Source organism: Rhinatrema bivittatum, unplaced genomic scaffold, assembly GCF_901001135.1.
Source record: "Rhinatrema bivittatum unplaced genomic scaffold, aRhiBiv1.1, whole genome shotgun sequence".
Taxonomy (NCBI): domain Eukaryota; kingdom Metazoa; phylum Chordata; class Amphibia; order Gymnophiona; family Rhinatrematidae; genus Rhinatrema; species Rhinatrema bivittatum.
The window spans coordinates 9,390-22,973 of NW_021820450.1; the positions used below are offsets into that span (position 1 = coordinate 9,390).

General features: G+C 49.9%; 1 protein-coding gene across 1 annotated transcript; it reads left to right on the forward strand.

Annotated features, from left to right (window-relative positions):
* Window positions 1-3,431: 3,431 nt before the first annotated feature.
* Window positions 3,432-11,731, forward strand: LOC115081634 (testis-specific serine/threonine-protein kinase 5-like; the record flags this gene model as incomplete). The annotated part of the gene is made up of 3 exons (XM_029586058.1): window positions 3,432-3,487; window positions 8,803-8,935; window positions 11,506-11,731. Coding segments are annotated over 3 exons (415 nt in total), but the record flags the coding sequence as incomplete, so codon positions are not given.
* Between the last annotated feature and the right edge of the window lie 1,853 nt (window positions 11,732-13,584).

Here is a 13,584-nt window from a genome sequence, read left to right on the forward strand (position 1 = left end):
CGTTTTCCCTTGCCCCTTATTCTGTAAGGGGAGGAAAACGCGCGTCCAACCCGCGGCACCTAATAGCGCCCTCAACATGCAAATACATGTTGATGGTCCTATTAGTTATGCCCGCGCGTTACAGAAAGTAAAATGTGCAGCCAAAGCGCACATTTTACTTTCAGAAATTAGCGCTGACCCAAAGGTCGGCGCTAATTTCTTCCGGCACCAGGAAAGTGCTTTTCTGTGCACCCTCCAACTTAATATCATAGCGATATTAAGTCGGAGGTCCCGAAGAGTAAAAAAGGAAAAAAAAAAAAATGTAATTTGGCCCGCGGCTGTCGGGCCAAAAACCGGACGCTCAATTTTGCCGGCGTCCGGTTTCTGAACCTGTGGCTGTCAGCGGGCTCGAGAACTGACGCCGGCAAAATTGAGCGTCAGCTGTCAAACCTGCTGACAGCCGCCGCTCCTGTCAAAAAGGAGGCGCTAGGGACGCACTAGTGTCCCTAGCGCCTCCTTTTCCCCATTTCTACCGCGCCACCTAATTTGAATACTGCATCACGCGCACCGGCGAGAGCGGGCGTTTGTCCGCTCTCCCGCGGACTTTACTGTATCGGCCCGTTTGGAAGGCTATAAGTTATAAACCTGCCAGGTCTTAGCCAGGTAAGTACGGATATTGCTAAGTAAGCCGGATCAGCAGCGCCACCTCCAGCTCATCCCCACTACTAGATGTCGGATATGTGTGCTGAACGGATATTCTGCGGCTGCCACTTAGCCAGAAAAGTCGCCTTGAATGTCGGCCTCCATATGTTTGTGGAAATAACCAGTCATGAGAGGTTCACTCCCCTGCAAGAATCCAGCACAGCGTGCAAGTGCACTTTAGTTGGACATAGAGAAGTCAATATTCAAAGCTCGAGCGCCCGCAGCAGCCACAGCATTGGTGCCTGTGTCCAAGTGGCCTGCAGTATACCCCCACTGCTATACCATTCCCTGCCATGCATGTAATTTCTATCCACCGCGCATTGAGTTTTTTGCCTCCTTTCTAGCTCTCACTCCGCCCCCCCTCCCCACACACACACACACCAATTCTCCTTGCCATTTCTCCCCACTTTTCATTATCTTGTATCCCCCCTCTCACCCTCCCCATCCTACCTCTCTTATCTAATCTTCCTGTTTTCATCTCTTTCCTATCTCTCAGCTTCCTATCTCCTACTCTCACCCCTTCCCACCCCTTCCTCCCCTCTCTCGGTCCCCTCCTCCCCCATTCTCTATCTTTCATCAGTGATTTCCCCTCCATTTTCACCCTCTGTACTCAGCCCCTCCCCAGCTCAGGATCCTTCCTTCTCACTCTCCCTCCCCAGGCTCCACGTCCTTTCTCATTCCCTCTTCATCTCCCACCTCTAATCCCTTCGCCAGCTCACTTCATCCCCATTTCCTCTCTCTCTTTCTCACCCTCTCCCTATTAACAATCTGTCTGTATTACCCCCAGTTTCCCAATCTGCCCTCCACCCAAAACGTGATCTCCTCTGTCCCACAGGTCCAGTCCATTCCCCTCCTCAGTTCCTCACCCTTTCTGTATGTGGTCTTCTCTTTCCTTCCCCATCGTGGATCCTTCTCTCTCCTGCTCCATGCCCACATCCCGAGTCTTCTCTCCTCTCCCTCTCAGCCATTGCATCCTAGCCCAAGCCATGTACAGCCTGCCTTTCCCTGCGCTCTCACCCCATCTCATGCATATACCCACTCCCCCTGCCACAACCGAACGCACAGTCTCTCTCTCCCTCTTCCCCCACCCTAGGCAGGTCCTCCCTTTCCTACCCCTCCCACTGGCGGCCACAACCCCAGCAACGCTTTGGCCCCTGAGGGCGGCAGGAGCGACTCCTAACAGAGCGTCAGCTTCCTGTTGTTTTCCCTGCATAATGTAAGCCAGGATCTAGTTCTGTTTGCCACGCGGGCTTGCTTGCTTAAAACCCTGTTGGGAACACTGAATTGGGGTTTGCCAGTTAAGGTTCGTGGTATTGCTCTGTGACTTACCTTTCTCCCGGTCAGTCCCTGACAAAAGGTTAACTATCCAACAACCTTAAGACTCTCCACAAAGAAAATAACCACGTTTTTAGGAGCTTCTGAAATCTTGGGTACTCGGAGATGTGTCTTAAGAACATAAGAAGTGGCCATGCTGGGTCAGACCAAGGGTCCATCAAGCCCAGCATCCTGTTTCCAACAGAGGCCAGACCAGACCACAAGAACCTGGCAAGTACCCAAACACTAAGAAGATCCCATGCTACTGATGCAATTAATAGCAGTGGCTATTCCCTAAGTAAACTTGATTAATAGCCGTTAATGGACTTCTCCTCCAAGCAACTATGGAAAAAGCTTTGGCCTTTAATCTAACCAATCACAAGTCATGTATAGAAGGGGCACCAAGCAGGGCCTCCCGAAAAGATCTCAACACCTTTCTGAGTTCAAATGGGAGCAAAGGCACCGTGTCCCCATGCTTCGTAGAGCTGAGGGAGGCTCATTTTGGAAGGTCTGTACACACCTGTTGCACGCAGATTTAACTCGTTATTTTTGAAAGTGATTATATGAACACACAAATACTTTAAACTCGCTGGGGTAAAGTCCGCACACAACTTAACACACAGAAATTCCCAAAGAGCCATTTACACGGATAAACCCGGCTTGTATGTGTGTAAGTGGCTTTGAAAGATACTCCCTAAAATTCAAGGATACCATTGTGGACCTGACCTGGAGACGGTCACTCCCAACGAGGAGCTCCGAGGAGCACCCTGGCAAACCCGCCCCCCTTCCTGAAGGTCCTGCAGCTTGCACGTCGCGCTTCACGGGACCCTCTAACTGCATCACGCTGCAGTAAATCCGCAGGACCGAGCGCTTACGGCATGAACCTCTCTCTTAAAACGGAGAAACGAATCACAGGGGCACGAGTGGTGGAGTAACCGCGGCTCCTGACGCGCTCCTCCTGCTCCCAGTGAAAGATGCACTCGGAAGCTGAGAGCAGAATCCAGCGAGATCCCCAGGTTTCTGGCTGAAAGCCGGGGAGGGCCGAGGAGTCCATCTGTGGAAAGGGCCATCAGCCACAGGGACGTTGTGGAGGACCTCACTTTTACTCTGATCCGCTTTAAACTACTTTGCCTTATCCATTTGACCAATGTCAAACCACTGTGTGTGCTGCTTTGGCGGCAGATGTACAACTTTGCAGGATGTGAATTTGAGCGAGGGCCCGGGTCATGGCTAAGTGAGCGAGAGGGCAGTGAGGGGAAGCTCTCGCTGGGAGGGGGATCAGGACAGACGCAGTGTGGATACATGACCATGTGCTTCGGTTTACTTAAATCTTGATTTACCCTGTGTGTGTGTGCGTGCCAGACATTGTGCTGGGTATGCATAGGGCTGAGCTCACAGGATATTTAACTGCTTTCTTGCTTTTCTCTCTCCTGCAGAGACCTGAAATGTGAGAACATTTTGCTGGACGAGCAGGGCTTTGTTAAGCTGACAGGTGAGTTCCCAGCTCCCTCTGTTGCATGCCGGAAAGGAGATCTTAAGAGGCAGGTGCTGAAATCTGTACTCCACGGGAGTCCCAGGTAACCGACAGACCCTTCCCTGGTGAAAGAGCAGCAGGGACCTCTCACACTCAGCGTCAGCAACCTCAGCCAGATCCCCGGGTGCAGGGGCAACCCCTGCTCTGTCCAGGAGCCGACGATGCCGATCAGATCTCCGCAGGGTCTCGTACACCCGCCTGCAAACCTCACCCATAGACAGGAGCTTGTGCTGAGGGAGGGGGGAGGAGTCCTCACAAATACACAGAGTGATTGTGCCTCCCCCCCCCACCTCACACAGGAAGAATCGGGTCTGTGACCCAAACTCGAAAACCAGGACCGGCAATGGCTATCGATCAAAGCGGGGGTTAATGAGATACAGGGTGACCACTGACACATCATCCAGGACACGGGACATCCCCTCGGTAAAAGCCATACCAGAAGTTACCATGTTTAGAAGGCCAACCCCCTCCCCCCTCTCCACCTTCCCTCCTTCCTGGCAGTCAGATCAGTGGACTCATGGAAGGCCAGTAGTGTAAAGAAGCAATAAGACGGCATTCCCAGTCTCCATGGCTGATGCTAACCCACCATATCCCATGCCCTAAGCACACATCACAGTAAAATAGCACCTGAGGGGACAGAGAGTATGTGCTCACCGTGTCCCCATCATATCACCTGCCGCTACTCTGCCTAAGAAACTAGGAGGAATTAGAAAGAAAGGGGAAGGTAGAGGAGGAGAGAGATGGAGCGGAACCTAGGAGTGGTGTGAAAGAGAGGAATCTGAGGGGGGGGGGGAAGGGAGATAGAAAACAACCTAACAGAAAGAAGGGGAGAGGGCAAGAGGAATCCAAGGGGAGAGGAAGAAAAAGAACCCTCATAGGGGAAGAGGAGGTAGAGAGGGCCCTGACAGAAAAGGAGATGGAGAGGAATGCAAGGGAAGAGGGAGATAAAGAACCCTCATAGGGGAAGAGGAGGTAGAGAGGGCCGTGCTAGAAGAGGAGATGGAGAGGAATACAAGTTGAGAGTGAGATGGAGAATTCTCACAGTGGAAGAGGAGGTAGAGAGGACCCTGACAGGAGAGGAGATGGAGAGGAATCCAAGGGGAAGGGTAGATAGAGAACCCTCACAGGAGTAGAGGAGGTAGAGAGGAACCTGAAGACTGGAGGATGGCCAAGGTAACCCCTATATTTAAAAAGGGCTCGAGGGGCAATCCGGGAAATTATAGACCAGTCAGCCCAACTTCAATGCCGGAAAAAATAGTGGAAACTGTTCTAAAGATCAAAATCGTAGAGCATATAGAAAGACATGATTTAATGGGACACAGTCAACATGGATTTAGCCAAGGGAGGTCTTGCCTAACAAATCTGCTTCATTTCTTTGAATCGGATTAATAAACATGTGGATAAAGGTGAACTGGTAGATGTAGTGTATTTGGATTTTCAGAAGGCGTTTGACAAAGTCCCTCATGAGAGGCTTCTAAGAAAATTAAAAAGTCATGGGATAAGAGGCCTTGTCCTTTAGTGGATTACAAACTGGTGAAAAGACAGGAGACAGAGAGTAGGATTAAATGGTCAATTTTCTCAGTGGAAAAGGGTAAACAGTGGAGTGCCTCAGGGATCTGTACTTGGACTGGTGCTTTTCAATATATTTATAAATGATCTGGAAAGGAATTCGATGAGTGTGGTTATCAAATTTGCGGATGATACAAAATTATTCAGAGTAGTTAAATCACAAGTGGATTGTGATACATTACAGGAGGACCTTGCAAGACTGGAAGATTGGGCATCCAAATGGCAGATGAAATTTAATGTGGACAAGTGCAAGGTGTTGCACATAGGGAAAAATAACCCATGCTGTAGTTACACGATGTTAGGTTCCATATTAGGAGCTACCACCAGGAAAGAGATCTAGGCGCCATAGTGGATAACACATTGAAATCGTCGGCTCAGTGTGCTGCAGCAGTCAAAAAAGCAAACAGAATGTTAGGAATTATTAGGAAGGGAATGGTTAATAGAACGGAAAATGTCATAATGCCTCTGTGTCACTCCATGGTGAGACCGTACCTTGAATACTGTGCACAATTCTGTTCACTGCATCGCAAAAAAGATATAGTTGCGATGGAGAAGGTACAGAGAAGGGCAACCAAAATGATAAAGGGGATGGAAGAGCTCCCCTATGAGGAAAGGCTGAAGAGCTTAGGGCTTTTCAGCTTGGAGAAGAGACAGCTGAGGGGGGATATGATAGAGGTCTTTAAAATCATGAGAGGTCTTGAACGAGTAGATGTGAATCAGTTATTTACACTTTCAGATAATAGAAGGACTAGGAGGCACTCCATACAGTTAGTAAGTAGCGCATGGAAGACTAATCAGAGTAAATTCTTTTTCACTCAGTGCACAAATAAGCTCTGGAATTTGTTGCCAGAGGATGTGGTTAGTGCAGTTAGTGTAACTGGGTTTAAAAAAAGTTTGGATAAATTCTTAGAAGAGAAATCCATTAACTTCTATTAATCAAGTTGACTTAGGGAATGGCCTCTGCTATTACTGGCATCAGTAGCATAGGATCATCTTGGTGTTTGGGTACTAGCCAGGTTCTTGTGACCTGGTTTGGCCTCTGTTCGAAACAGGATGCTGGGCTTGATGGACCCTTGGTCTGACCCAGCATGGCGATTTCTTATGTTCTTATGAATCCAAGGGGAGAGTGATATAGCGAACCCTCACAGGGGAAGAGGGAGTAGTGAGGACCCTGACAAAAGAAGAGATGGAGAGGAATTCAAGGGGAGAGGGGTATAGATAACCTCGTCGGAAGAGGAGGTAGATTAGACCCTGACAGAAGATGAAATGGAGAAGAATCCAAGGGAACAGGAAAATAGAAAACTCTCAAAGGGGAAGAAGAGGTAGAGAGCACCCTGACAGAAGAAGAGTTGGAGAGGAATCGAAGAGGAGCATAAGATAGTGAACCCTCACAAGAGAAGAGACGTAGAGTAATCAAAGGGGAGAGGGAGATAGAAAACCCTCACAGGGAAAGAGGAGGTAGAGAGGACCCTGACAGAATAGGAGATGATGAAGAATCCAAGGGGAGACTGAGATAGAATATTCTCCCAGGGGAAGACGAGGTAGAGATGACCCTGACAGAAAAGGAGATGCAGAGGAATGCAAGGGAAGAGAGAAATAGAGAACCCTCACAGGGGAAGAGGAGGTAGAGAGGAACCTGACAGAAGAGGGATTAGAGAGGAATCCAAGGGGAGGGAGAAAGAGAGCAATCTGATGGGGAGGAGGATAGAGAACCCTCAAAGGGAAAGAGGAGGTAGAGAGGACCCTGACAGAAGAGGAGATGGAGAGGAATCCAAAGGGAGAGTGATACAGAACTCTCAAAGGGAAGGGGAGGTACAAAAGACCCAGGCAAAAGAGGAAATGGAGAGGAATGGAAGAGGAGATTGAGATAGAGAAGAATCCAAGGGGAGAGGGAGACAGAGAATTCTCATAGGTGAAGAGGAGGTAGAGACCCTGACAGATAACAAGATGGAGAGGAATCCATGGGGAGAGGGAGAGAGAGAACCCTTGCAATGAAAGAGGAGGCAGAGAGGAGCCTGAGGGGAGAGTGAGATAGAATATTCTCACGGTGGAAGAGGAGGTAGCGGGGACTCTGACAGAAGAGATGGAGAAGAATCTAAGGGGAGATTGAGATAGAATATTCTCACAGGGGAAGAGGAGGTAGATTGGACCCTGACAGAAGAGGGGATGGAGAAGAATCCAAGGGGAAAGGGAGAATGACAACCCTCACAGGGGAAGAGGAGGTAGAGAGGACCCTAACAGAAGAGGAGCAGGAGTGGAATCCAAGAGGAGAAGGCGATAGAGAATTATCACAGGGAAAGTGAGGCAGAAGGACCCTGACAGAAGAGGAGATGGAAATGAATCCAAGGAGAGATGGCAATAAAGAATTCTCACAGGGGAAGAGGAGGTAGAGAGGAACCTGACAGAAGAGGAAATGAGAGGAATCCAAGGGGAGAGGGAGATACAGAACCCTTGCAGGGAAAGAGGAGTTAAAGAGGCCCCTGACAGAAGAGGAGATGGAGAGGAATTCAAGTGAAGGAGATAAGAACCCCCACAGGGAAAAAGGAGATAGGGAGGACCCTGACAGAAGAGGAGATGGAGAGGAATTCAAGTGGAGAAGGAGATAAGAACCTCCACAGGGAAAAAGGAGATAGAGAGGACCCTGACAGAAGAGGAATGGAGAGGAATCAAAGGGGAGATAGAGATAGAATATTCTCACAGTGGAAGAATAGGTAGGGAGGACCCTGACATAAAAGGAGATGCAGAGGAATCCAAAGGGAGAGTGAGATACAGATACTTCACAGGGGAAGATGAGGTAGAGAGGACCTTGACAGGAGAGGGGATGCAGAGGAATCCAAGGTCAAAGAGAGATAGAGAACCCTCACAAGAAAAGAGGAGGTAGAAAGAACTATGACAGAAGAAAAAATGGAGAGGAATCCAAAGGGAGAGTGTTACTGAGCATTCTTACAGGGGAAGAAGAGGTAGAGTGGACCTTGACAGAAGAGGATATGGAGAAGTATCCAAGGGAAGAGGAGAAAGAGAACAATCACAGAGGAAGAGAAGGTAGAGAGGACCCTGCCAGAAGAAGATATGGAGAGGAATCCAAGGGGTTAGGGAGACAGAGAACACTCTCAGCAGAATAGGAGATAGAGAAGACCCCAACAGAAGAGGAAATGGAGAGGTATCCAAGGGGAGAGGAAGATGGAGAACCTCACAGGGAAAGAGGAGGAAGAGAGGACGCTGTCAGACTAGGAGATGGAGAGGAATCAAAGCGGAGAGTAAGATACAGAACCCTCACAGGGGAAAGGCAGGTAGAGAGGACCCTGACAAAAGAGCAATTGGAGTGGAATCCAAGGGGAGAGTGAGATAGAGAGGAAGCCAATGACACCGTGAGTTAGAGAAACCTCACAGGGGAAGAGGTGTTAGAGAGGACCCTAACAGATGAGGAAATGGAGAGCAATGCAAAGGGAGAGTGATATAGAGAAACCTCAAAGGGGAAGAGGAGGTAGAGAGGACCCTAATAGAAGAGGAGGAAATGGAAAGGAATCCAAGGGGAGAGGGAGATAGAGAACCCTCACAGGGAAAGAGGAGGTAGATAGGAAGCTGACAGACTAGGAGATGGAGAGGAATCAAAGTGCAGACTGTATGAAGATATATATAAATCAGTAGATGAATGTATCTCTTGGCGTTAGCTGGGGATGATTTATTATTGGTTTCTGTCACAGACTTTGGCTTTGCCAGTCAGTGTACCCCGAGGCATTCCCTGCTGAAAACCTTCTGTGGCTCTGCTGCATACACCGCCCCAGAGATCCTCATGAGGAAGAAATACAATGGAGAGCAAGCAGATCTCTGGAGCCTGTGAGTACTGTGGAGGGCAGGGCGGAGGGGGCAAACTGAAGTACCACAGGCATACTGGAGAGGGCACCTGACCTCCGGGACCTATAAGTACCATCAATGGTCTGGGAAGCACACGCTGACCTCTGGGACCTATGAGTACCCATGGACAATCTGGGAAGGACACACTGACCTCTGGGTCCTGTGTACCAAGGACAGACCGGAGAGGGCACACTGACCTCTGGGACCTATGAGTACCACAGACAGTCTAGGGACATCACAATGACCCCTGGGTCCTGAATACCATAGACAGACTGGAGAGGGCACACCGACCTCTGGGACCTATAAGTACCATCAATAGTCTGGAAAGGATACACTGACCTCTGGGTCCTGAGTACCACAATCTGGGGACAGCACACTGACATCTGGGTCCTGAGTACCAAGGACAGACTGAAGAGGGCACATTGACCTCTGGAACCATTGAGTACCATGGACAGTCTGGGGATAGCACACTGACCTCTGGGTCCTGAGTACCATAGACAGACTGGAGAGGACATACTGACATCTGAGTACCATGGACAGACTGGAGAAGGCATACTGACCTCTGGGATCCATGAGTACCACAGACAGTCTGGGGACATCACACTGACCTCTGGGTCCTGAGTACCATAGACAGACTGGAGAGGGCACACTGACTTCTGAGTACCATGGACAGTCTGGGGATATCACACTGACCTCAGGGACCTATGAGTACCACAGACAGTCTGGGGACATCACACTGACCTCTGGGTCCTGAGTACCACAGACAGTCTGGGGACATCACACTGACCTCTGGGTCCTGAGTACCATAGTCAGACTGGAGAGGACATACTGACATCTGAGTACCATGGACAGACTGGAGAAGGCATACTGACCTCTGGGATCCATGAGTACCACAGACAGTCTGGGGACATCACACTGACCTCTGGGTCCTGAGTACCATAGTCAGACTGGAGAGGACATACTGACATCTGAGTACCATGGACAGACTGGAGAAGGCATACTGACCTCTGGGATCCATGAGTACCACAGACAGTCTGGGGACATCACACTGACCTCTGGGTCCTGAGTACCATAGTCAGACTGGAGAGGACATACTGACATCTGAGTACCACAGACAGTCTGGGGACATCACACTGACCTCAGGGACCTATGAGTACCACAGACAGTCTGGGGACATCACACTGACCTGTGGGTCCTGAGTACCAAGGACAGACTGAAGAGGGCACATTGACCTCTGGAACCATTGAGTACCATGGACAGTCTGGGGATATCACACTGACCTCTGGGACCTATGAGCACCACAGACAGTCTGGGGACATCACACTGACCTGTGGGTCCTGAGTACCAAGGACAGACTGAAGAGGGCACATTGACCTCTGGAACCATTGAGTACCATGGACAGTCTGGGGATATCACACTGACCTCAGGGACCTATGAGTACCACAGACAGTCTGGGGACATCACACTGACCTGTGGGTCCTGAGTACCACCGACAGACTGGAGAGGGCACATTGACCTCTGGAACCATTGAGTACCATGGACAGTCTGGGGATATCACACTGACCTCAGGGACCTATGAGTACCACAGACAGTCTGGGGACATCACACTGACCTGTGGGTCCTGAGTACCACCGACAGACTGGAGAGGGCACACTGATGTCTGAGTACCATGGACAGACTGGAGAAGGCATACTGACCTCTGGGATCCATGAGTACCACAGACAGTCTGGGGACATCACACTGACCTCTGGGACCTATGAGTACCATGAACAGTCTGGATAGGGCATAACAACGTTACTTTCTAACATTACTTTGTTGTTCCTTGCCCAGAGGGTCCTCAGTTTCTGATGAGTGAAAAACAAATGACAGCCAAAAAAAAGACAAAACAGGCCCATCCAGTCTGGCCTGCTGATATTCTTCCACGTTGTCTTAAAGACGGTTTTTAATCTGACTTGTGACTCATGTTTTCTCAAGGTGTATATATTGAAACGTTGGGCTCCATGGTGGGAAGATGTGCTATAAATTGTCATAAGCATTAAGCACTCATATGCAACCCTACACCAGCTCCTCCACCCATCATGTCTTCTACCTAAGCCTTCAGCCCTTTCCCTGGTACTGCCCCCAGCAGATCAGTCCCCAGCATGGCCGCCGTCACCTTCACAGGTGGGCCACGTCAGACTCTACTATCTGCCTCTTTAAGCCTTACAAATCCAACAAGAAACCCATGTGCTAGCACCGAGCTTTCTAACAATCCAGAGAGTCACCAAAACCAGTAAGTCCTGCAGCCTCCTGCTGCTCATTGAAGACACTGCACACCCAGCTTTCCCAGACTCCCAGTGCATTCACTTCACCACTGTTAGGGCACAGTGACCTCCGGAGCCTGTGGGTGCCATGGGCGGTCCTGGGGGCACACATTGATATCTCTGCGTCCGAGGTGACACACTGACCCCTCAGAGCCCAACAGTAGCATGTAACGTCTTGGGGGGGTGGGGTGCACTGTAATGCCAGGGCGCGGTCTCGTCTGATCCTGTTGACTCTCTCTCCTTGTGCAGGGGAGTCATTCTGTACGCCATGGTGACTGGAAAGCTTCCCTTCAAAGAAAGACAGCCCTGCAAGATGCTGCGTATGATTAAACGTGGACTGACCTTCCGCTGCGCTGTCTCGCAAGGTGAAAGACCGAGTGTGGGGCTCTGTACACAGCTGTGCACAGCTGGATGTGTATCGCCATGCCTGGCAGTACGACAAAGGGTGTGCAGAGCAGCACTGTCGTTACCTTGACTGTGGCACTAAGAGATGGAATAATTGACCCACACCCCCCCTCTCTTTTTAACCTCTTGGTGACCCGGGTCCCCACTAGCGCGAGTTCCCCGAGCGCAGCACCATTACCTGTGAGTGCCAGCTGAGCGTCTGCAGCTGTGCTTAGATACCGAGATGTGCACCCAGCTGGAATTACAATTCCTTCCCCCCCCCCCCCCCCCCCCCACTGATAGGTGCTGGGAGATGCTGAGCCTGCTAACTCAGACCCGGTGGGCTCTTAGGTCCAATGGTCACCCAGGAGTGTGGTTTAACCACGAGTGCATGACCGGCGAGAGAACGCACAAAGGTCAGGGCTGCTGGGCTTCAGGACCATCGACTTTGTTATGTTAGACGAGGACCTGGGGGAGGGCTCCGGGGAGATCTTCGTGAAGCGGAACCACAGTGAGCTAAACGTATGGGACTAGAGCAGGAGCAGGAAATCTCTCTCAGGAAAGTGAGGGAAAGCAGGAGGAAATGGAGAGCAGTACGTTTTTCAAAGCTGGTGATGGAAACGACAAAGGATCAGCATTGAAAAGGTAGAAGGGACTTCAGGAAAAGAGAGAGCCCAGGGAAGGAATATCTGGAAAAAGTCCAGAGAAGCAGGGAAGGTATTCAGAAGGACACAAAGGGGGGGGGGTGAGAGGGAGAAGAGACAGCTAAGGCAGTAAAGTGAGCTGTCGAGATTTATTATTTTTTCCAGATTCAGGAGCCCCCATGAGAGAGTCCTCGGGAAATGACAAAGCCATGGGGATAGGAGGCAGTGTCCTAGTGTGGACTGGGTACTGGTTAAAAGGCTGGAAGAGAGAGCAGGAGTAAAAGGTCAGTTTTCCCAAACGGAGAGAGGTCGTTAGTGGAGTACCGTGTGGATCAGTACCGGGACCGGTGCTACTTAGCATATTCACAAACCATCAGGGATAGGGAATGACAAGTGAGGGGGGACCCGGTTTGCAGATGACCCAAAGTTGTTCAAAGTCGATAAAAGAGCAGCGGATTACGAGGTAGTGCAGAGGGACCTTGTGAGACAGGAGGATCGGGCGTCCGAATGACAGACGAAACCGAATGCGGAAAAAGTGGAAAAGGAAGCGGGGAGGGGAAAAAAGAACAGCAACTGCGGGAAGAGACTGCTTGAGTCCTGCAACTGAGAGCCACTACCCAGAAAAACGACAGCACGCCGAAATCCTCAGCTCAGTCTGCCCTGGTGCTTATAAAAGCAAATCGCAGGTTAGGGATTATTTAGAAAGGAGAATAACATATAATGCGCCTCTGTATGCTGCGTCCACAGCTTCAGTACTGAGGGTCAATAAGATAATCTGCAACTAGAAAGGGGTCTTAAGAATGATAAAGGGGCTGGAACAGCTTCCATGTGATGTGCAAGCGCTCTTCAGCTTGCAGAAGAGACAGCTGAGTAGAGATATGATAGAGGTTTAGAAAATCATGAATAGGGTGCAACAGGTCAATAGGGACCGGTTATTTACCCTGTCAGACAACACTAGGACTAGGGGACTCTCCATAACGCAGGGAGCAGATTTTTAAACAAATCATGCAAAGAATAATTTCACTCAATGCACAATCAAGCAGTGAAATTTGTTGCTGGAGGATGTGTTCAAGGCATCTAGAATGGACAAAACTACTTACCTGATAATTTCGTTTTCCTTAGTGTAGACAGATGGGCTCAGGAGCAGTGGGTTTATACTCCCCCTGCCAGCAGATGGAGACAGAGCAAGCTGACGTCACAGTATACATAACCCTGCAGTGACCCCAGCCTGCCTGTATTCTCTTCCAAAGCAACTGTGGACAGACTGGCAAAAAAACAGGATTAAAAACAGGCAACCAAA